The sequence below is a fragment of the Diceros bicornis genome, chromosome 19 (assembly GCF_020826845.1).
Source record: "Diceros bicornis minor isolate mBicDic1 chromosome 19, mDicBic1.mat.cur, whole genome shotgun sequence".
Taxonomy (NCBI): Eukaryota; Metazoa; Chordata; class Mammalia; order Perissodactyla; family Rhinocerotidae; genus Diceros; species Diceros bicornis.
In genome coordinates this window covers 3,916,252-3,940,454 of record NC_080758.1, presented here as the reverse complement: position 1 = coordinate 3,940,454, position 24,203 = coordinate 3,916,252, and the positions used below count along the sequence as shown (strand labels likewise).

At 40.8% G+C, this 24,203-nt stretch overlaps 2 protein-coding genes across 5 annotated transcripts in view; one reads left to right on the top strand and one right to left on the bottom strand.

Annotated features, from left to right (window-relative positions):
* PHACTR3 (phosphatase and actin regulator 3) overlaps positions 1–14,101 on the top strand; it is a 245,211-nt gene extending 231,110 nt beyond the window's left edge. For both annotated transcript variants that reach the window (XM_058562383.1, XM_058562384.1), the window contains 5 exons: positions 4,017–4,072; positions 8,045–8,106; positions 9,109–9,249; positions 11,067–11,143; positions 13,346–14,101. In XM_058562383.1, the coding sequence (XP_058418366.1) occupies positions 4,017–4,072; positions 8,045–8,106; positions 9,109–9,249; positions 11,067–11,143; positions 13,346–13,361 (352 nt within the window). In that variant the 3' untranslated portion in view covers positions 13,362–14,101. The remainder of the gene's footprint in view (positions 1–4,016; positions 4,073–8,044; positions 8,107–9,108; positions 9,250–11,066; positions 11,144–13,345) is intronic.
* Positions 14,102–22,276: 8,175 nt separating this feature from the next.
* Positions 22,277–24,203, bottom strand: part of SYCP2 (synaptonemal complex protein 2) — an 84,104-nt gene continuing 82,177 nt past the window's right edge. For all 3 annotated transcript variants that reach the window (XM_058562377.1, XM_058562378.1, XM_058562379.1), the window contains 2 exons: positions 24,139–24,195; positions 22,277–23,119 (listed from right to left, as the gene is read on the bottom strand). In XM_058562377.1, coding sequence (XP_058418360.1) covers positions 23,042–23,119; positions 24,139–24,195 — 135 coding nt within the window. In that variant the 3' untranslated portion in view covers positions 22,277–23,041. The remainder of the gene's footprint in view (positions 23,120–24,138; positions 24,196–24,203) is intronic.

The window sequence follows — 24,203 nt, the reverse complement described above, 5'->3', positions numbered from 1 at the left end:
CAGGCTGCACTGTGTTCTGCTCGCAGCTGTGTGCCTGCGGGGCTGCGTCCACCCAGAGGACTGCCTGTTCTAGTTCATTCAGAGGCTCCCTGGGGCCGGCTTTGGCTCCCAACCTGACAGCCTTCTGGGACACTAGCAGCCGGCGAGGCCCTGAGGGGAGTGGGAGGACCCACCGCCTTCACCCTTCGGGCCGATGGTGTAGATTTTGGTGGCGAGATGTCCACGCTTTCCTGAGACACGTGAATTAGATGAAATGCCCTTCTGGGAATTCAGCCCATGACCAACTCCCAGGTTGGGTTTTCTCGAGATGTTTCTTGAGACGTGACTGTATTCCAGGCCAGCACTGGTGTAGACACTTCTGTGCATCATCTCATTCAGTTCTCACACCTGAAGAAGGTCTATTCTAGTCCTCATTTTGGAGGAAAAGACAAGGCTTCACGGAGAAGCGGCCTCTGCCGGGCAGTGTCGCAGGAGGTCTGGGGTGCTTTTCAGGTTTGAGGAAGTGCGTGGCCCCCTCCCTCTGCGATCCCTGCGGGCGCCCCGGCTGAGCAGCCGGCGGTCACTAGGCACCAGGCTCTGTGTGTGAGGCAGTGTGCTAGCGTAGGTGTGAGTGGGTGTGTGTCCGTGTGGGTGTGTGTGTCTGGTGGACACTGAGGTGAAGCAGCAGAGACCAGGGCTGAGGAAGACAGCGGACGGGTGGCAGCAGGGACAACGAGCGTGTGAAAGGCAGGGTGTGCTGAGTAAAGGCTTTGATTTCGTTTAACCTGGCCCTGGCCCATGTAGGCTCTCTTGCTGTTCCCGTTTTATGGAGACTCGGATTCATTGAGGATCTAACCCCTGGGTGCCCAGTTCTGAAGGTGAGACCTGACAGGTCTTCCCACACCAGTGTTTATCTGCCCTTCCCGGGTTTTCATACGTGGAATTGGGAGAGTACGTGCTGGTATATTTTAAATGCCTCCGTACGATTCCACAGTTTTTATTGAGAACCTAATAATAATGGTAGTCGTAATAACGATGGTGATAATGATGACAACGAAAGCAGTAAAGACAGCTCACGTTTACTGTGCAGTCACGACGGCGCAACCCTTGAGCTGAACCTTTTCTTGCATCATCTCAATTACTCTGCACGGCACCCCTGGGAAGTGAGGATATACGGATCAGGCTCTGTGGCTTACCCAAAGCCACAAGGTTGGCCAGCACTGGAGCCAGGGTGTGATCCCGGCAGATACCTGAACCCTGTGAAATTCCTAGAAAAGCCAGCTGAGGCGCCAGGTTGCAAAACCAGCTGCACTGGCGTGCCAGCCTCAAGTGTATAGTAGGTCAGAGGGAGAGGTAGGATGCCTGGGACGCGCGCAAGTGAGAGAAGAGGTGGGGTCTGACTGATGCAGTGCCTTTCCACAGTCACTCATGATGGAGCAGAACCTGCCCCACTGAGTCACGTGTGGTCCCTGCAGCGCCTGGACTTGGAAGTGGACTTGAGGGCTGTGGATGGGCTACAGCAGAAAGTTCCTGGCCGCAGAGCGAAGGCACACAGGGAGGAGCAATCTCCAGGCCAGGGAACAAATCTCTGCGCGATTGCTTTTCTGAAAACAGGGTTTGCTTGTAAATGTCAGAGAACAAGTGTGGATTGAAGGCACCAGACATGACATCTAGAAAGGCTTTTGAAAAGATAAACTCGATGTCCTTTACTTACACTTGAAACAGTAGTGATGATGATTTCTTGAGAAGCTACTATATTCCAAGCAAACATGGTTATAAAACGCTTTTGTGCGTTATCTCACTTAATTCTCATGACTCTGAAGATCTATTATTAGTCTTCATTTTGCATGAGAAGACAAGGCTCAGAGATGTTAAATAATCTGCCTGAGAACACACAGCTAGAAGATGACAGGTTTCAAAGTCAGGTCTCAAGCTTTTGTCTTCCTGGTTCCATGTCCCATCCCCTCACGCTCTGTGGCACCACCTTCCTGGTCAGGACCCCCTGGATGCCCTTGGGGGTGGCCCTTTCTATGAGCAGGCCGGCAGGGGGCCTGGGCTTCCTGAGACAGGGATGGGAAAGCTCAGACGTCCAGACACTGCAGAGCTGACCATGTCATTGCCCTGCTCAGAACCTTCGCTGGCTCCCCATTACCCACAAATACACGAAGCGTAATCACGTAGCACGTCTTTCAAGGCCCTGCAAGGTTTAACTGAACTCTTTCCAGCCCTCTCCCCTGGTGTGCCTGCTCCCATCACCCCCCCTGTCCCCCCAGCCACCAGGACTACTCTGAGTTCCTGAAGAGTTCTCTTCCTTCATCTCCCTCCATCCCCAGGCTCTCACACATGCTTCCCCTCCCCCCTACCCCACAACTCTGCCCAAAGTTTCCTCTTCCATGAAGCCTGCCTTGATCCCTCCTCTCCTCTCGCCCTCAGCCCTCAAGCCCAGCAGGTAAGCAGTTAGGAGACACTGTGTCCAGAGAGGTGTGGTCTTCCCACGGCTGACTCCTTCTCTTCATGCAGTGGGGCTCAGCGGAAATGGATCTCCCCGAAATTCCCTTGCTCCATCGCTCATCCATCGCATCCCCACGTTTTATTTCCTCCACGACATTGACGGCTCTCTGGAATGATCTTGTTCGTTTGTTTACCATTTGTCTGCTTTCCTCTCTAGACTGTGAGCTCTCCAGGGGCAGGGAAGGCTCCTCTTGTTCACCACAGTTTTCTGGGGTTTGGAACAGTGCCTGGCACAGAGCAAATATTCCATAGTCATTTACTGAGTGAGTGAATGAATGGCACTTGGGGTATTTTGACCCGGCTGCAGGGAGCGCCATCCAGTGAGCTAGGGTTTGCATGCATTGCTTGGGATAGATCGGGAGGCCCTCGCCCCTGGGTCCCAGCCAGGAGTTCTTGGGGGCAGGTTCAAGTCTCACCAACATGGAGACAAGATGTTGAAGCAACCACCCACAGAGCCAGCAGACACACAAAGCCCGAGGGGAACCGCACAGCACACTGTCAGTGTTCAGAGTGGAGGGAGGAACAGCTGAGCCCCGGGGACGCCCTGGGCTTTGTGCTGGGACAGGGATTATAAATAGGAGACAAATATCTCTAGAGGCAACATCTTCTTTGGGGCAAAGTATTATGGCCCCAAATTCTGGGCATTCAAATGCTCAGGCCTGTCGCCTCCCCGCAGTGGCTCCGGGATCCGGAAGTGGGAAGGTTTCTGGCTCTGACCCAAGGACAGCATTATTGGAGTCACAATAATAATTGGTGCTTGGCATTAATTTTGGCTAATTATGCCTCTCTCTCCTGACAAGCCTTTTATTTACTTACGGGTGTTTTTTCCGGCTGCCTCCCCCAACTCCCTCGGGGAGGAGCCATGTGTAAGGAATAATGATTTGCCTTCATGGCACAATCGCGGTGTCTGGGTCGTGGCCGGTGCCGGCGGCGGGAGGCGCGGGGGCGCCGGGCTCGTGCGCGGAGGTGCGGGAGGAGACCCCCAGTTTGGCTCCGCTCCCCCCGCCGCGGGCTCCCTGGCGGGGGCGGGGAGGAGAGGCGGCAGCTCGCAGTCGCTGCCCTGCCGCGGGCGCGCCGCGGAGGAGCGGAGGGGCCGGCGTGGTGTGCGGCCACCCGGGGGCGCGGCCGGAGCGCCGGGCGGAGGCTGCAGACGCTGGTGCTCCCCACCCGCCCGCAGCCGGCGGCCGGGACACGGTCTCGCGAACGGGCGTCCGCGCCGCTTGCACCCGCCGCCCGGACGGCCAGGCTCGGGCGGGCGCCGGAGATGAAGAGCTGCAGCCGCACGTCCCGAGGCGGAGCGCGCACTGCCCCGGCCGCCCCGTGACGGCGGGCCACCTCCCTCCCGCGTGGGGGCCCGACTCGATTTGCCAGCAAGAGGCGGCCAGCAGAGGTCCCCTTCCTCTCCTCCAGCTTTTGGGGAGCGAGCTCTAGGGGGTGTGCCGGCCACCTCCGACCCTCGCAGACCCTAGGTGGAATTTGCAGGCGGCCACCATGGTGCAAAATGTAATTCTAGTGTTTTTCCGCAGACGGCTGAGCCAAAGACCTGCTGTGGAGGAACTGGAGAGGAGAAATATCTTGAAACGTGAGTAGCTGGTGATCCCTCCAGAGGCTCCCCTCACGTGGGTGCGCTGAGGCCGGCGCGGGAGCCCGGCGTGCGGGGCAGGGGCTAACTCGCTGCCTTTCTCCCGTGTTCCAAACCCAGCCCGCCTCTGCGGGCTGAACGCTCCGTGTTCCCATTACATCTGAGCAACTGAGGAATTCCGAAAGCAAGCCCCTGGAGGAAAGTTGATACACCCAGAAATATCCCCCTTTAAAATAAAAAAAAAAACAAAACTCTCCCCCTAGCATGATTAAATCCCTATTTTCAGAGTTAAGTAGTCAGCCCTATAGAACTAAGGGAAATGAATGAATATCTTTTTGTGCGTGCTGGGTTTCAAGCAGGTTTCTCTGGCGGCTTTGGGTGGGGGCTCCTGATGGGCGCAGACATCACAGGCAAGATGTGGAGGGGTCATGAATCCCACCAGAGAAGAACAGCCTCTTGGTTGGTCCACCTGAGGAGTAAAGCAGACAGCTCAAAGGAACAGTGAAGGTGGGAACATCTTCTGTGGCTGGAAACTGTGACCCCAGGGCCCCCCTGCCGGCCCCACACCCCTGGGTTGCCACAGTCTGGTGTGTAATTAAAACACATGCTGAGCATTGGTGTCCAGGAGTAGCCTCCACACTGTGGAGGACACCATTCCGTCTCATTAGAGTCACTGATGATTTGGGGAGGTAAAATCCTTCTCAGATAGTTTTTACATATCTGGCCAATGGGCTTTAGTTTTCAAAACATTTTCTAAAGAGTGTCTTCTAAGGGCCTGGATTTTTAGAGTATTTTAATTTTTTTTTCTCTTTATGTGATGAACACTGCAGACATCCTTTGAGTTTAGTTGTTTATTCCTTGAACATCTTTTTACAAAGTTGCAACAGCGCCGAGGCTGACTTCCTGTCAGATAGCAGACCGCGGAGCCTCTGGTTGGTCTGGGTGCTGGGTCCTACCTGATTCCTCTCCCCTTGCTTTATCTCAATGCCTTCGTTAACTGCCTAAAAAATTCCCTTCTTTATGGACTGTTGGAAATATTTAACCCTAAGATTAAGAATTCTTCATTTTATTTTTTAAACTTAAGATAGGGCAACTGCTATTTTATATTATGTGAACCAGGCCCCGTCTGAGGATTTAAAGAAAAGCTTTTCATTGATAACATGCTTCGTCAAGTGGGCAGATAGAAAAGTCAAGCCATTTGTTACCAAATATTTGAATTTTTATAAAGCTTGTAAGTCACAGATGCTCCTGAAAGCAGTAATCCAAGATGTGAATGGGGCAAGTTCAAGACTCAGGCTGTGCCACCCCGGAGTGGCCTCCTGCCCACAGGAGGCAGAGGCTTCTCTCCTGGGAACCGTTTCTCCTGTCGGTTGTGACCTCTTTCCCGCTATTGTGGATGGCCAGGTCCTCTCACCAGCAAGTGCTTCTCGTTGTGTTAGTCTTTGTAAATAAACGTGGAGGCCGTTTAATAGATCTGTGCTTGGTGAATAGAGATGGCAAGTGGGTGACTGAACCGTGTGCATTCACCTTCAGTGCACAAAGGGGCAGAAATGGGCTTCCGCCACTGTGGCTGTGGCAATCCCTTCTTCACTACTGCACCAGTCGGGTGTGTCCTAGCTTGGAAGCTTCTCACGCCCTGGGTGGGAGCATCTGAGAATTCACTTCTCGTTTGTGGGGGTGTTTGTTTTGTTTTGTTCTGTGGAGGTGAGAATAGGTAACCAAATATAGTCCAGTGTAGAACATCATACCCACAAGCCCTTAACACCGGCCTTGAACGCTCATACTATATTGCATTTTCTGCCTATAATCAGTTCTTAGAATATCATCACGCTGTATTTGCCCCCTTCAAGTGAGGAGCTCATGACTAATTGCCATCATGTCTGAGGAACACTCAGAATTTGGCCTGTGTATTCATGGATATAAGAACATAAGACACAGTGGCCCCTTTATATATGATGGTACTAAAAATGATAAATCTACATTAGGCCCACCCAGTGTGCCAGGCATTGTACTCAGTGCCTGCCTGTTTTCCCTCATTTAATCATTACAACGTGGTTGTGAGGTTTGCCCTGCTGTCCGCATTTCCCTAGTGAGGAAGCTAAGACTCAGGGAGGTAAGAAGACTTTAACATGAATCTTGACAAGAGGGTAGAGCTCAAGTTCACACCCAGGTGGCCTAGCTCCATCGTGCATGGTCTAACTGCTGCATTAGGAGCAGTAATACATCTCTGATTACTTAGGAAGACTTGTGTGGGACTGTCCACGCTACTGACGTTATTTCCAGAAAACTTGGGTGTGGAGGCTCTGATCATGGCTCCCTCATTTTGTATAAGGCACAGGTTTTCTGGGTCTAGGAATAAGAGATCCACAAACCCATTGCTGAGTCGAGCTCAGAGAGTGAGGCTGTGGCTTAGGCTCTGAGGAAGGACTTCCTGGAATTGGTGCCCTACAGAGCACCTGGTCGAGAAGGACCCTGCCGGGCACTTTCAAAGACCAGCTCTCCAGAGCACGTGCTGTGCTCATATGGCCTTGGTAATGATGCTGATGTTGTTCACGATTAAAAAAAAAAGGAAAGATCTGATTTGTTTTCAGTGTTTTCACATGGAGGCTGCACTTGAGATTTGTCCATGGCCTATATTTAAGAAATCTAAAGAATTAGTTTCATATCATTTAAATCCCTCATGATTGGCCTTATATGTGATACTATCACAATTTTTTTTTATAATTGTATTGCCAGCTTTCTGATTAGAGCTTATAAGTGGTTTCTTCTTGTTTATCACTTGGATCAAGAACCAGGAACATAACAGGGTTTCATTTCCTTTTCTAAAACACCTAAATGCAAGATGAATCTTCCTTTTTTAAAAAAAAATTACTGAAAACTGCAATCGCTAATGTACTAAACTCCATATACCCAAGCCCCCAAATGCAAAAGTGTTTGGAATGTTTTAAATAAAGGCAGATAATGTGAAGTTATGTTAACTGCAAGTGGCAGGATTTCCCTTTCTTGAAGCTGGCAGTGCTTCTAGGAGTGCTGATGGATGAGGTCCCTTTCCTAGGACTGGAACTCTGTTCAGGTCAGGGACCTGAGGCTTTATTTAGCAACAGAGAGCCAGAAATAGGACATCCATTATCTCATATCCCAGGGCAAGGCATACATTTTACACTACATCTTAGCATTCTGCTCTATTTTTAGCTCCCATGTGTAGGTGTGAGCACAGCTTGAATGTTAATAGTCACAACTCACCAAGCAAAGCCAATTTTGGCGAGGGACTCAGGATCCTTTAAAAGGCATGTCATGTAAGTGTGCTCGCTTCTGCAATGGAGAGTCAGCTGGGTTCATGAGTATGTTTGGATTTGAAGTATACCTTGAAAATATAAATTCTAGGCAAGCATACATTGCCCAGAAACTGAAGAGGGTGTTCCTTGTCTTAGGTTGGTTGGCTACAAGTATGTATACCTATTAAATGGAAAAAAAAAAAAAAAAGCAAACAGTGACAGTTCTATTCATACTCGTACATTCATTTATATATATATGTATATAAAATATAAATTATCCTACTAAAGCTATTTTTGTTTGCCATCTATGTTCCTAGATATAAATATACAGATAGAGATATTTGATTAGAGCAGGGAGAGAGAGAGATCCGTTTCCCATTTCTCCTGCATCTAAATGCACAGCAGCAATATGTGAGGTTATTTCTGACATGGACAAGGGCCAAGGAGAACCAGGCTGGGATGATGGCAAAGCTCCCTTATACAAGTGTTTCTGTGTAACGAGACCATGATGTCCTGAGCAGCGACTGGCAAAGTAAAGAAAAACAAAGTTATATGGAAAAAAGTGTCACCTACAATGTGTCCTTGATATTCCTCCTTCAGCTACTACAAATGTGGAGATCTTGAGTACACTTCCATGCCAAAGAGAAGAGTCTCAATTTGTTTCTTTCCTTTCTTTTTCTTTTTTAATCTTGCACAGAAAGGAACGATCAGACTGAGCAGGAAGAAAGAAGAGAAATCAAGCAAAGATTGACAAGAAAGGTACTATAATTTAAGTATTTTATTTCCTGAATATCAAAGGGAAAAAGGTGGACTAGAGAAAAGCTGCTTCTGTAGCACTTGGAATGGATGATGCAAGACATCACTCTGTGATCGTGAATGAGGATTTCCTGGGCAGCAGTGAGTTCACTCACCAGACAACTCAGAGCAGTGCTTTTGCCGCATCCCAGGGTATGACTCTGACATGCCTAGGGATGAGGTCCTTACCCAGCACAGAAGCAGCGTGGTGTGGCAGGACAATCCAGATGACATTTCTGTTTATTTCTAGGAAGCCAGATGTTGACTGGGCATTTTCTTCATTTATTTGAGATCTTTACACAGTGCCTGAGAAAAGCATAGCTGGATAGCAGTGTTTCGGTTACCTTTCAGACTCTGATTACCTTCAGTTTGTCTAGAGGCTCCAGATTGCTGAAAACCTTATTAGCCTTAAGGGTTTGTATCTGGGACTCAGATAGTTTAAGTTTCCTATGGCCATTTTAGGTAGCAGCTCCATAAACCTGATCTACTTTTAAAGCTTTGCCCGTCTCTGAATTCAAGTGTTCTGGTGTTCCCTGTCTCCACTGTGCTCCGTAATAATTAATGAAATCTCATCCTTCCTGAGTTTGACTTATGAGTACCAGCAGTAGTTAGCATTTTAACTTTATCAGTAACTTTTTTTTAAAGCTTATCTAATGATAGTTGAAACCAAGAAGCTGCTGCCATAAAATTTACTCTAAGTTAATTCATCAACCTTTCCTCGAGTCTGTGCTCTATATAGGGCACTGCTGGGCTACTGGGGGTGTGTGTCCTGATGAACTATGTTAAGGGAAGGGGGTTGTAATTAAGAGTGTATAATTTAAGCCCTTTACATTACAGATTGTTTGCATTAGGGTTATATTTCACAGTTTCAGAGTTTTATCTTTATTTATAGAAGTGTGCTGTTTGTTCAGAGTACTTTAAGAAAGCTTGTTTGGCATACCTAACTATGATGATCTTTTATTTTAGCTTAACCAGAGACCCACAGTTGATGAACTAAGAGACAGAAAAATTCTGATACGATTCAGTGATTATGTGGAAGTGGCGAAAGCACAAGATTATGACAGACGGGCAGACAAACCCTGGACGAGACTGTCAGCAGCAGATAAGGTACAGAACAGACCTGTCTGTGCCGGGCAAGGGGACAGTATCATGTAATGAGGGCAGATCCCGTCATGCCAGGGAGTTTATTCTCAGACAGTGGGTGCTGTCAGCTATTGAAATTAAGCCTATGCCTTAACTAGATGTTGGTTTCGCAAAGACAATCCAGGGTTAGGGCTGTGTTTTCAGCTAGGGGCAGTTTTGCCTCTAGGGACATTTGGCAACGTTTGGAGGCATTGTTGGTTGTCACAAATGGGGATGCTACTACTATGTGGTGGCTGGAGCCCAGGGATGCTGCTAAACATCTCACAATGCAGAGGACAGCCCCCGCAACAGAGAATTATCTAGTCCCAAATGTCAAGAATGTGGAAGTTGAGAAACTTTGGTCTGGGGGATGAATCAAAAGTAGGTAAGGCTGGCCTAAAAGAGACTAGACGACATAGGTTTAAACAAAATGAGCTACAGTGGGGACAAAGAGGAATGGAAGAGATCCAACAGGCATTCCGGAAAGCCTCTACAGTATAGACAGAGGTGGCTCTGGATTCTGTCCTGGACTGGTCCAGTTTGAGGTGTCTTTGGGAAGCTCCTGAGCAGTGTGAACTGAATGGTTAGAGAGGCAGGAAGGCAGCAAGGAGGCAGTGGGTCACAGAGGCTAAGGGGTGAAGCAGAGGGAATTAACATTCACTGAGCACTTACTCTGCCCTGTAGTGAACCCAGCCTGTCGGGTATTATTTCATTGAGTCCTCAAAAAAATCCCTATGAAAGAGGTGTTATTATCCCTATAGACATGCTATTGAACAGATGACTTGGAAAGGCTTGGAGAGGGTCAGTTCTTGTCTGTGGTCAAATGCTATTGACTGCAAGGATTTAAACCCAGAAGTGTCTGTCTACAGAGTCTTTCTAGCATATCTTCCTGCCTCTAGTGATTTTCAGAACTCTTAAAGCCTTTAGGAAGAAGAAAATAATACATTCAGCCAGTGAGTTTGCTGAATTTGCTCCTTTATATGCTAAGTAGGAGTATGTGAGGTTATAAATAACTGCACGTGGGCATTACGTTATCTTGGAGGTGCAGACCTCCTGTAGTTGGACTGACTCTCTTGGTTACCCCCGGTCGATGCGCTCAGAGGAGTGCAGTCATAAGGGGAGAAGAAAAGTATCTTTGGCCACAGACCTGTTTGAGTATGGGAATAATACTCCGCTGAAATTTTTGACTCAAAGCCCTTCCTTGTCCCAGAGGCCGTGTCTGTTTGTGTCCACCTGGAGGGTTTATCTGAGAGAAAAGCTAGAGGAGGGCCAGGTGAGAGGCCCTGAAAGGACAATGATCCATACCTCACCCCATGGAATGACACACCTATAATATAATCACCCCCATGGAGTGACAATCAAATTTTTCAAATTACACAAAATATAAATGTATGCTGAAGTTAGAATGATTCTTTCTAGATTATCTAACTGCAAAATTCCAAGTAAGTTCACCAAAAGCTGAACTTTACTCATTATTTTGGTATTCCTATCTTATAAGTGTCCTAAGCATGTGCCTGGTCCATCTCTGTATCGTGGAACAGAGGGCAGTTATCTTCCTACTCCAGCACAGCAACTAACTTCCCTAAACACTTCCAGAACACCAGCTATGTACTAGCTTGGTAGGACTATAAAGATGAGTAAGAGTCTAAATGCTGAACAAAAGTTTTTTTTTTTTTTGAATATATTACAAAACAACAAAAGTCAGCAAGTATTAGGAAAGGCCGTTACTTCATAACCATGATACTAATTTCCTGTTAACTTTTTAATGTCCTGAGAAACAATGTCCTGTTTTTAAATTTCAGGCAGCAATTCGTAAAGAACTAAATGAATACAAAAGTAATGAAATGGAGGTACATGCATCAAGCAAGCATTTGACAAGGTCAGATTTCTGTCTGTATGAATTTCATGATACTTATAACATGGTATGAAAAAGAAAAACACCACAAAGACCTATGTATTCAGATAAACAAATTCAGTATTTCTACAGAGAACTGTATGGAACAGACAGAATGCACCTCAATAAAAAGTGCTGTTTGCTCCCATGGTTTCTTATAGGGCTTGGTGAAAGGTGATATGTAGAACAGTATTATACAGGTGATTGATTGATTTAAGTAGCTAATATATATTTAAGAAAATTAGTCTCAAAGCAATGAAAGTAATTTACCTATATTTTTAACTCTCCTTCTCTGGTATTCAGAACTTTCCCAGTTTATAGAGCGCCCAATTTATTTATCCTCAAAGGAGTGCTGTGAAATTACTCCCCACCCTCCCATTTACTTTTTCCTATTTTATTTAAATTTATATTCACAAGCTGATGCTTCCCCAAAGCTCAAAGAGCATTTGTTTCCTCAGCAAAAAACTGTGTGCCATGCACCACTCTAGGTGCTGAGAATGCAACTATGAATAAGAAAAGGAGGTTCCCTTCTTCATGGAGCTTATATTCCAGTAGGAATATATTGGCTGATTCTTCCATAATTAAGACTTTTCTCGTGAAGATGAATTGTATTCTCTGTCCATGTTATCCTAAACAGAGATAACTTGGGGTTTCTGACTGATGATGAAATGGGAAAAGACTTACTTCTCTTTGCTCATTTGGCTACATATTCTTGCAGCATTTTCCCTCCTCCTTTTCCGTGGCCATGGCAAGTCATAGTGTTTGAAGTTCTTCTAGACCATTGACCCTTAAGGGGGTGACCGTGATTCAGTGAGCCTTTAGCTGTAGCAGTGGCTCTGTCATTTCTCCTTTGGTCTAAAGATGCTCAAGCCCCAGATACAAAGAGAAAGGAACCCCTAAGTATAGATAATTGCCTTAAACTAAAATAATGGATTCCTTTTATTTTCTGTTTGTCACAAAGTGGCCACTGCAATTATTATTTAAAAGATTTACTCTGTAAGCTCAGTGTGGCTGAAGAAGAGAAACCAGGTGAGACAGAATTCCATCCTACAAGACACTTTAGGATGAATATATCAAGGGAGGAAGCGGAGGTTGGAAGGGCAGGAGAAAATGACACAAGTAAATGGTTTGTTTAAAAAATTTTTAAGGTTCCCGCCATAACTGGCATACATTTGGGCAGGAATAGATCATCTTATTTTTGATTGTTCAAAACACTCAAAAATGTTTAGGAAATAAACATTCTCTAGTAAAACATTCAAAGTTATTTTTAATGTTCACCCTGTTAAAGAAACAGGATACAATTACTGCATAGTCTATGAAACAAGATACAATTACTGCATATTCTATGTATGGTAATGTCAAAATATTTAATACGTTTTCCCATTATACATTATTAAAAGAGATGTTTACTAAAAATATGTATTTTCTCTCGTAAGTCCTTCATAGCTTTCTTAGATGACAGAATTTTAAGAGTGAGTCCAAAACTTGGACATCAGGAAATAATAATGAAATTTGTATACCACCACATTTTAGCACTTGATGTTAATTTTTTAAAGTCAGAACAATATTTTTAGTCATATGAGATTTTTTTCCCCCTCCCCAAAGCCTCAGTGCATGGTTGTATATCCTAGTTGTAAGTCATTCTAGTTCTTCTATGTAACCTGCCGCCACAGCATGGCAACTGACAGGTGGCATGGTTCCACGACCAGGAAACGAACCTGGGCTGCTGACGCAGTGAGCACCGAACTTGAACCACTAGGCCATCAGGGCTGGCTCGAGATTTTCTTAAGTGTATTAAACATTACCACAAATACATTACCAATTCTACAAAAACAAAAGCATAACTCTACTATAATTTCCAATAATTTGTTTTATCAATCAGTTCATTACTTCTACTGATTTAGCAGAGCCCTGGCCTTTCTTTGTACTTCAAGGGCTTAACTAGCAGCTTTCAAACTAAATTGTAGGTAGTCTTAAGAATTCATCATATAATTCCTTTTGAGGTATGAGAGGGGCGAGGAGTTGGGAGCCCTTTGTGGCTCTACACTACTTTAACCAAAGCAGGTCCATCCTCATGTTCTACATGTTGGACTTCTGAGAAGCTTTTAATAGCAATCAATTTATTTGTGGAAGGTTTTGGCAATTTTAACTTAGAGACGTATAACCTTGTCTTTTTATAATTTCTAGATTCCACAGGCCATAGAGATTTTCTTCTGAGAAGAATTTGTGTTTAATTTTTGATACCAACACTGAACAATCATCAGGGAACTTTCCTGAAGTTCAGCTCAAGACTACTTGCTGTGTTTGTGAGAGGAGCAGGATCACATACACAGGTGAAATCTTGGCCGCACTTACCTGTAAGAGGAGAAACCAGAGGACACGCTTCACTCTTGTTGTCTGAGGAGTGTGAACTGTTGGGGTCAGTTAAGACCCAAAGTAACTGTACCAGAAGAAAACTGTCTGCCTTTCAACCTTGCTTTACGGTTCTGCAGTGTAACGGAGGACGGGCAACGTGCATGTGCAGGCTCATCACTCCAAGGCCTCTGACATGAGGGATGTGTGACGCAGTGTCATTCAGTATTATGTTGAAAAGACATTTTTATTCTGATCACAATTAATTTGAGAACTCTTTAAGTTCATGTTATACAAATGATTTACTGTATTATACTTTTTCTTTTTTTATATAATGTCTAACAAAAAAATACAGCTGCAACATTTTGATTCCTGTTAATTTTGTCCTTTAATTAAATGACTACTTATTGCAGGAAATTAACCTGGGTTTTACATTTTCTTGGGGTTGGGATAAGAGATTTGTTAGAATAAGGATCTGTGAAATAAGTCAAATTTTATTACTTTTGAGCCATCAGAATCCAAACACATAAAAGAGAATGCCAACTTTTTGTGTGCTTTGTTTTATAAATTCTGTTAGTATATGTGGTTTGTGCCTTGGAAAATCAAATTACCTTTTTCAAGTTAATTTAAGTTTATGTTATCATTGAGTAATGAACCCAGAAGTAAGTAAGAACTTGTTGAAAAATTCTACCAAGATGAAAATTACACCTTCTTTAAGAGAATTTTTAAGTTCACATTTGCAAGCATTATTAAAACTTGGTTATAAGAGACAAAGGTTTAGATGGAGAGAAGATTATAAACAGGAAACTTACCCCGGCACAAAAGTAAAAAGTAATCCTGGCACAAAGGGGGAAAATAAGTTAAATAAAAATAAATGTTCCCTGAAAGATCTTTTTACTTGGCCTGTGAATAAGTGTCCTCACAGAAACGACCCTCCTTCCCTCCCCCCTGGTACAGTGGTGAGGCAGGAAGCACAGTGGCTTGGAGCATGGCTTTAGGAGCTTGCAGAACCTGTGTTCAAATCCCAGCTCTGCTATTCAGCAAGATATTTATTTTCTCTGTAGGAAGATCATCTCTCTCACACACAACAGTGCTGTAATTTCTAAAGGAGAGAACATAGCTAAAGTGCTGGCACAGTGCCTGGCACATTCTAAGCATCCAAAAAATGTTAGCCATTGGTAAGGTTGCCAGGTAGCTCCCAGGGCAGCTGACTGTCCTCTGTGGCTTCTTACCACACATGCTACCTCACTGCTTCCCACAGCCTCTCCTGTTCTGCTGCTTCTAAGACTGCAGTGGATCGGGCACCCATGGAAACTGCTCAGCTCTGTGGTAGCACTTTGTCCTAAGGGACTTGTGATCAAGCCTAGATGCTAGCAAACATACTGCTAGTTGAATTAGAGTCTTTATAAGAAATCACTGTTATGGTAGAAGAATTCCAGCCCTACCTCTTACTTGCTATGTGAACTTCTGTGAATTTCTTGACTTCTCTGAGCCTCAATTTCTTTGTCTATGAACTGAGATGATATCTAAACCCTTTCTAACTGGAAGCCAGTTCCTTAATTTTATAAGCATTTATGTGTATGTATATATATTGTATATTTAATATATATATATGTACTCTATTTTATTCATAATCCGTTATTTTTGGCCAACCACCAAAAAACTAGTTTTTTTCTATTTTAAGTTACATATTAGCAGCTCCCTATTTTATATTTTGATTTAAAATATTAATTGGAGCCCAAATTATTTAAAACTAAGATTTCAATTTCCCTCACATAGAAATATCCATATACTTACTATGAAACAAAGAAAGGAATAAGGTGCTTCTGTTCTAGAAACCATCCTGGAAGGATCAGTACTGCTTAGAAAATAACTGTCTATGATTAGAGAGAACCTGGTAGGTAGGACACATGTGTAGGTTTTTTGCCTAAGTCCCATAACTAACGGGCAAGTACAATTACAAATTAAGATAACGTGCTAGGTACTCAAAGGAGGGTTTGGTTTGGTCCAGACTCAAGGGATCTAGATATAAAACCAGAAGACATTTTTATTGTAATCAGAATTTTTAGCAATAGTGTCTAACTTCTACCATTGTGTTTTTATTAATCAATCATAAACTATTACTCTAAATTGTATTTCTATATTTCATGTTCTTATCAGATATTATAGAGGTTAAGAGATAAACTAAAACTGTGAAGCAAGCATATTTACTCTGCATCTACTAGTATACGTAATCCTGCACTAAATAAGTATATGACATGGTGTCTCAAATCTCTCATCCTAGTTAGTTGGAGGAATAAAATTAAAAAGCAATTCATAAATCACATGGTACCAGTGATATATATGCATGTGTATATAAATTTACATATGTTATAAATTTGAAGAGAAATTTTGTTTATATACTTAACAGCCTGAAGACTTAGGAAAAACAATGTCTGCCTTCCTATTCAATAACAATTAGATATAGTATCTGAATTATCGGAATTCTTCATTACTAGTAGTAGTCATTAATGAAGTTTTTATGCTTTGATTTTACAAATAACTTTTTCTCATTTTCATAAAGTATGATTAACTATTAAAGTAACAATGAATATTAAGTCATTAAATTGTTTTTAAACAGTTTAAAAGATTAAAAAAATTTGGTAATTTTGTGAGAGGAAATTAAATAACTTCTAGAAGCATCAAGTTTTAAGCCAATCTGATAGGAGGAATAGTACATCATATGACTTTGTAAAAAGTATATTTTTAAAAATTTAAAGGAACTTCGAAATTATGTGAGTAATTTTGGACAACTGACATGGATTAAAAAAACACCTAACATCAAGAGGTCCACCTTGTGGAACTATATGGTAATTACACGTCTAAATTTATTCTATTATATACAGGAGGTGGAAGTCAGTTTTTAGCTACATATCCACAGTTCTTCAATAGCAAATTCAAGTCCAGAAATGCAAAATTCAAATTATAAGGTTTAGTCCCACATGCTTCCAATACCCATTTACCCAGTTGTTTTCGAGTTTTTTTTTCAGTTTTTCATATACAAGAAAAATCTCAAAGATGCTCATAAGCAACTGCATTTATTGAAATTCACACTGAATATGTGAAAATATTTTTAAACAGTGAATTACTATAAATTACATTTATTTTTCTGTAAACTTATTGATGATATTAGGAATGCGTCACTAGTTTGTATTTAGGCAAACAGTGTTTGTTAGAATGAACAATGGGAAAGCTACCACTTATCAGTTCCATAGCTCTATGAAAACAGAATGGTATTTTACGTTAAGAGTAATAAAAAACAACTTCTAAGTATTTAAACTCAACTGTAGATCTCCTTAAGGGATGAACAAATGGAAATTCTAAAAATCACAATTTCTTGACAATAAGTAATGGTAGAGAAATCTGGATATGGTATACATGCTAATAATTTTTAAAGTTGAAAACATGCTATTATATATTATGTATGCATCATTACTTTCTAAATGCAGTTTATTCTCCCGTTTCAAAGATACACGTTCTGAAAATGTTACTACAATATGGGTGTGTGCTCTGAAAGACTGGTATACACCAGCCAGTGTATTCCCTGCTTTCCAACCAGAGAACTTCCTGGTTATAGTAGTGACTCCTGGTGTGGCACAAAGCACAGTCTCAGGAACCACCTAACATCTTGCTCCAATTTTTACATTCCAAGTTAGATTTGTCTGTGCTATTATTTCCTGGTATGTTATTTTGCTCAAAATTCTACTTTAGTTGTTTATTCATAGCATTTATTATTCCTTCTATGCTTGCTCACTTCAGCTTTTAATTTGATATGTTAAGGAACTTAGAAATAAGTATGAATTCACATACAATAACCATGACTGGATTAAGTGTTAATGGGTGGTGGTGATAGAATGGCTAAAGAACTACCTCCAGCAATGGTGGAGTTTCACACTAGGCTGAAGTCAGAGTTGGCAGAATGTGTCACCATAGACTGCCAATTTAACATGGAGTTAAATGCTAGATGAAAGCCACACAGTCTACTACCCACTCACAGGATCTGCTGGGCGTCCATGGTATCATGGTCTCTGCAGTAATGTCTGTAGAGTTTAGTATTTGTTTCTGCCTGAATACACAAATGCTGCAAAATTTTCTCTCTCTGTCCTTTTCCATGAATTCTTCTGGAACAGTTACCACTTAACAGCTTCACTTGGTTGAGGAAGTGCGGTAAACTTGCACCAACATGGTGTTAAATTTTGGTCCAGGTAAGAAATATAAGTCATTAGCTACAATGATCCTCTATTTTTAAAGTGTTTGAAATAGGAAAATCAAGAAGTTTTAGCTATATTAGTTAATTAACAAAATCATTAGCTTTGGCTAATGCAAAATTGGTTTAAATCATTATTTCTGTTAAATAGGAAGATAAATTGAGGAATAAATTTTATAATGAAGACAGATTTGATCTTTAAAATTTTTCTTCTAAACTAGGAGTCTTGCAAACTCCAGCCCACAGACCAAATCTGGCCTGCCTTTGTTTTTTTTTTTCCAATAGCCTGCAAGCTAAGAATAGTTCTTACATTTTTAAATGCTTACATTTGACATGTTTATACAAGTACCAACATGATATCCTCAAATTTACCTTTTGGCCCAAAAAGCTTAAAACATATACCACATGGCCCTTTAAGACAGTCTGCCAATTCCTGCTTTGGGTATTTTAAGTGTGGAATTGTTGAGCCATGTGGTAATTCCATGTTTAAGTTTTTGAGGAACCACCAAACTGTTTTCCATTGTGGCTGCATTATTTTACATTTGCCTAGAAATGCACAAGGGTTCCAGTTCCTGCATATCCTCACCAACACTTATTTTCTGTTTTTTGATTCTAGCCATGGTAGTAGGTGTGAAATGGCATCTAATTATGGTTTTGATTTGCATTTTCCTAATGACTAATGATGTTTAGTATATGTTCATGTGCTTGTTGGCCATTTGTATGTCTCCTCTGGAGACATGTTTCTGCAAGTCCTTTGCCCCCTTGTTTAACTGAGTTGTTTGTTATTTTGTTGTTGAGTTGTAAAAATTCTTTATATGTTCTGGATACTAGACCCTAATCAGATATATGATTTGCAAATATTTTCTCCCATTCTATAGGTTGTTTTCTCACTGTTATGAAAGTATTTTTTGATGCAGTCCAATTTGCCTTTCTTTTTCTTTTTTTCCTGTTGCTGGTGCCTTTTGCTGCCATATCTAAGAATCCATTGCCAAATCCAGGGTCATGAAGATTGACTCCCATGTTTTTTTCCTAAGAGTTCTATAGTTTTAGCTCTTTTAGGTTTTTGATCCATTTAGAGCTAGTTTTTATATATGGTATGAGGTAAGGGTCCAACTTTATTGTTTTGCATGTGGCTATCCAGTTGTCCCCAAACATTTATTGAAGAGACTATTTTTTCCCCACCAAATGGTCTTGGCACCCTTGAAACTTAATTGACCAAAGATGAATAGGCTTATTTCTGGACTCTCTAATTCTATTCCATTGGTCTATATGTCTATCCTTATATAGGTACCTCACTGTTTTGATATAACATAGCTTTGTAGTAAGTATGAAGTTGGGAAGTCTGAGTCCTCCAACTTTATTATTATTTTTTCATGAATGTTTTGCTTATGTGGGGGTCCCTTCCATTTCTGTATGATTTTTAGGATAGGCTTTTTCATTTCTCCAAAAGGCCATTGGGATTTTGATAGGGATTGCATTGAGATGTCTTTCTACTTATTTAGGTCTTCTTTAATTTCTTTCAGTAATGATTTGTAGTTTTCAGTGTATAAATCTTGCACCACTTTCATTAAATTTATTCCTTTTAATATGCTGCTGGATTCAGTTCGCTAGTATTTTTTTGAGGATTTTTACATGTATATTCATAAGGGATATTGGTCTATAATTTTCTTTTCTTGTAATGTCTTTATCTGGCTTTGCTGGTAAGGTAATGCTGGCCTCATAAAATGAGTTAGGAATGTTCCCTCTTCTATTTTCTGGAAAAGTTTAAGAATGACTGGTGTTAATTCTTTAAACGTTTGGTAGAATTCTTTGTTGTGAGGTTTTTGATTACTGATTCAATCTCTTCACTTGTTATAGATCTGTTCAGATTTTCTGCTTCTTCTTGAGTCAGTTTTGGTAGTTTGTGTTTCTAGGAATTGATCCATTTCATCTGAGATATCTAATTTGTTGGCATATAACTGTTCACAGAATTTTTTAATAATCCTTTCTATTTCTGTAAGGTCCGTAGTAATGTCCCCAATTTTCATTTCTGACTCTAGAAATTTTAGTCTTCTGTTTTTCTTAGTCAGTCTAACTAATGCTTTGTCAATTTTCTTGATCTCTTCCAAGAACGAACTTTTGGTTTTATTTTCTGTTTTTTTCTTTTTTTTTTAAATCTCCATTCTAATCTTTATTATTTCCTTACTTATGACAGCTTTGGGTGTAGTTTGCTCTTTTTCTAGTTCAAAGTATAAAGTTAGGTTATTGATTTGAGATCGTTCTTCAATATATGTAAATTTATGGCTATAAATTTCCCCTCTGAGCACTGTTTTCACTGCATCACATAAGTTTCAGTATGATGCATTTTCATTTGTCCCAAAGTATTTTCTAATTTCCCTTGTGATTTCTTCTTGGACTCATTGGTTATTTAAGAGTGTCGTTACTGGAAAATTTTACGTAAGGGAATGGCACGGTATGATTTATGATTTAGCAAGAATATATTGGCTTCTAAGTAAATAAACGTTGTGGAAAGGCAATTATGAATGCTGGAAAGCCATTGAGGAGCCTGTTGCAGGCGTCTATGTGAGAAAGGACTTTGACATTGTCAAAAGTAGTGACAGTGGAAGTGACGGCAAGTGAACATATTTTGGCAGTAAAATCTGCAGGACCTGTTGATCCACTGTTTGGCCAAGGGAAAAAGAGAAATCAGGAATTACTTTTAGGTTTTGGCTTAAATAGTTGGGAGGATAAAAGTGACTTTTACTGAAATGGAAGAACAAGGTTTATTTTTTCTTTTCTTTGGTGGAGAGAAAGAATGCTGAGGGAGAGAAATCAAGAGTTGTTTTGAGAATTGAGATGCTTATTTGAACTGTCAATAAAGCAGTGTATGAGACACTCTGATGTCCAAAGTAAAGGTCAGAACTTCATACATTTGGAAGTTGTCAGCACAAAGATAGTTATTACACGGGACCAGATGAAATTACCTACAGAGAAAGTATAGATTGAGGAAAAGTGACAGACTAGGAATAAGCCCCACATTAAGAGGTAAAGGGAAGCCAGGAAAGAGACAAGGAGTGGAAAATACGTGCCAGCCAAGGGTTTTAAGAGTGAAATGGCATTGAGAAGCTAAGAAGAAGATGGAGACTAGATTTGGTAAAATAAATTACTGGTGATTTTGATAAAAGCAGTTTTAGTGAAATAGTAGGGAGAAGCTGGACTGAGGGAAGGTAAAGAGCAAAGAGGAAATGTGTAAGTTGAGACAGTAACTACAGAAAATTCTTTAAATATATTCTGTGTAAAGGTGAGTGGAGAATTACACAGGGCAGTTAGAGGGGAACTTGAACTTGATGTCAAGGGCCTTTTTTCTTTTTTTTAATATAAGCGTGGGCTATACACACCCGTAGAGAGAAGCCAAACACAATAGGATTCAGAGCACTAGTAGGGGGATTGTCCTTAAATAAAGAGGCAAATCTGCCATTTGAACATGTGAGAAATCAGAAAATTCTAGTATTGATGCAGGTATATTTTAGGGAGAAGAGATGAGGAAAATATGAGGTGAGACATCAGCTGAAAGGTAAAGAATTAAGGAGAAAGGTATCAATATGCAATAATACTCTGGAAATGTGGTCAAGTCAATTAAACAGAGCAGAGTAAGGATCAGCAACACTGAGTAGCCATTTGAAATATATGGTCATAAATTTAAAGCTTGATTATATGATTTTGCTCCAGTGATGTTCAGGTTGTGGAATGAGGGGTGTGAATTAGTGGATAAAGTCGAGGAGAGGAGACAGGGCAAGAGAGTATTATTTTGGACTAAGGAATCTAGAATGGGGAAGGAAGGAAGGACAAGAAGGGTAACAGGCGTAGCACAACAGTGGTAGAGTAAACAAACACCTTGGACTACTCTACAAACCAAGTTGGAAAGATAGAAAGGTTGGGGTGATAAGGTTGGAAACTGAGATTCAGAGGGGTACAAGTAATGGTAATGACAAGGTCATAGCAGAAAGGTTTGGAAGAGCAGAGAGGAAGTAGGCATTTGGGCTGGGTTACACCTACAGTGCAGTATGGGAAGACGTATGACATACGATTTAGGGGTCTTGTAAGTCTGGCCAAGGCTGAGGTAAACAGGGGGGTGTGTCATGATGGTATTTAGTTCTAAAGTCTCACAGGGCAACATGGAGTTACAACTCTTGAGTAGTAGTTAATATCATAGCAGAGTTGTCACTGTCTCTTGAAATAGAATCCCTGTTACCCTATCAATAAGTCTTAGTCAGCTTTATTCAATTATTAGCATCAGCTAAGATGTGAAGGATTTTCTTTTGCTTATCTAGACTAAGAAACCACTTTTACCACTGTATTTAAATACTGGTAGTACTCAAATACCCTGCTACCATTAAGCAGGCAAGCGATAGTGAGTGAGGCTGTTTGGTATTATACTTTGGATGTCTGATTGGAGAAGGATCATTTGTTTGATCCAGTGTTCCTAAAATAGGAAAACAATGATTTCTAAAATAAAAATAATTTTATAATATTTATCCAAGTGATAGCATTTATTTCAATTTTATTATACAATTAAAGCAAACTAAATGTATTCATTTTTATAAATTCATCTGGCAAAATATTATTACAATGAACACTAGGAGCTTAAAAAGTACTTGTCAGAACAGACTGCTTATGAGTTAAGAAATGTTTGGACAATATAGTAACTATTTTAGGCTATTTAGTGACTTCTAATGCATTGGAGCCATAGCTGAATAAATATAGTCTCCAATAGTACTGATTTACACTCAGGTAAATATTTCACATCAGAGACTTCTCTGCCTTCTAAGCATAGCTAAATTTTAATCACTTGTAGTATATTCTGAACTAGTAAACAAATTTTAATAATATTTTATTTAGTCCAAACTGTATTCATTTAAAAATACATTTTATATGATAAATTTTAGTTTATTAAAGAAACTAGTTTTGTGAGTGCAGTTAACTCAGTAATATTTGTCTAATGGGAAATATTACTACAAAAACAAGCCAATTCCTTTTACTGTTTGGTTTCCCAAAACTTTCTCTCTAAAAAAAATAACAAAAAAGTAGTATTGTACAGATGAAAGTCTTTTAGGCTTGGACTCATGTTTTAGTGGTTCTTTCTCATCCATAAGATGACATTTCTTTGAATGTGGAGGTTCCTACAAAGGTACTCTTGCCTGAGTGACATGTGTATCTTTCTCTTTATAGGGCTATTCTGGTATTTCCTCAGTTAGTTATACACAAAAAGGAATAATTACATAAAACTCGTTGATAACAACTAGATGTCACACATTAACATTTCTCTCATGAGCCATGAATAATGACATCAGTCCTCTGCGTACATTAAGAAGCTCCTCTTCTTGCTATGGCCGAGAAAAAAAAAACCTCACACTTAGATTTTAAATTATCTCTGTAAAACCATCAAATAAAATAGAAAAAAAATCAAGCTATTACTAGGTATTCATTTTAAAACAACCCCTTTCCTGAAGATTTTTGTATCAGTGCTAATTTTATCCAGTCCCCCAGGGTCTATTCCTAGATATCTACAGAATTCTGTGATAATCACTGATATTCTAGATGATCAGTTCAGAGAAGACCTCTACTCTTTTAAATCCCAAATCAATGAAATTTAGATTTAATATTTAAAGAAAGAAAGTAATCTAAATATAATCTAGAAAAAAATCTCAGTAAGGATCAATCTAGTTAGCTTGCTTGCTTCAAGCTCAACTGGCTTAGCTACAACATCCTGATCCTCTACTATTTCAGCATATTGAGGTTCTATTAAAATTTAATAAGTACATTAATATATCCTGTATACAAAGATTTACTAAAGTGTACATAAAAATGCCTACCATCTGTAAGAAAACACATGTTCACTTGGAGCAGTGCCTTTAGACCCCCTCAGGTGTACCTTTCCCAGAATGCAGCTGGTGGTCTACTAGACCTTTGGAAAGTCAACTAATTTTATTCCCAAATCTAATTAAATGAAGTCTTGTGTTCAAAATAGACAACAATTCTTCCTGGGTAGCTCTGTCCTGACATACCTTCTCCTTCAGAAGGTATAGCAGGATAGAGGTCTGCTGCAGTGCACAGTGCTTAGATACAGTACAAAGAAATCATTCTTTTAGCTAATTTTTAAATTTGCAAATTGATATTCTCTTTCTTTCCTTAGGAGGGACTCATTATTTAAATCACGTCTATTATTTTACTATAAATTTGCTCTCATTATTCTAATTTAAAGAACTGAAAGTCACTGGGCTACAATTCCTTCCTCTCTAAAAGAAAGAAAGAAGAAAAACCTGTCAAAGCATTTCCCATTAAAAGATATAAAAGCATGACTGATTATTCCATTTGAAAAACCCAAACTAGAGAGCTGATTTACCATTTCCTTAAGAAGCCTGTCTTGCAGCATTTTCATGTTTTCTTTCATCAAACACATCTGTAAAT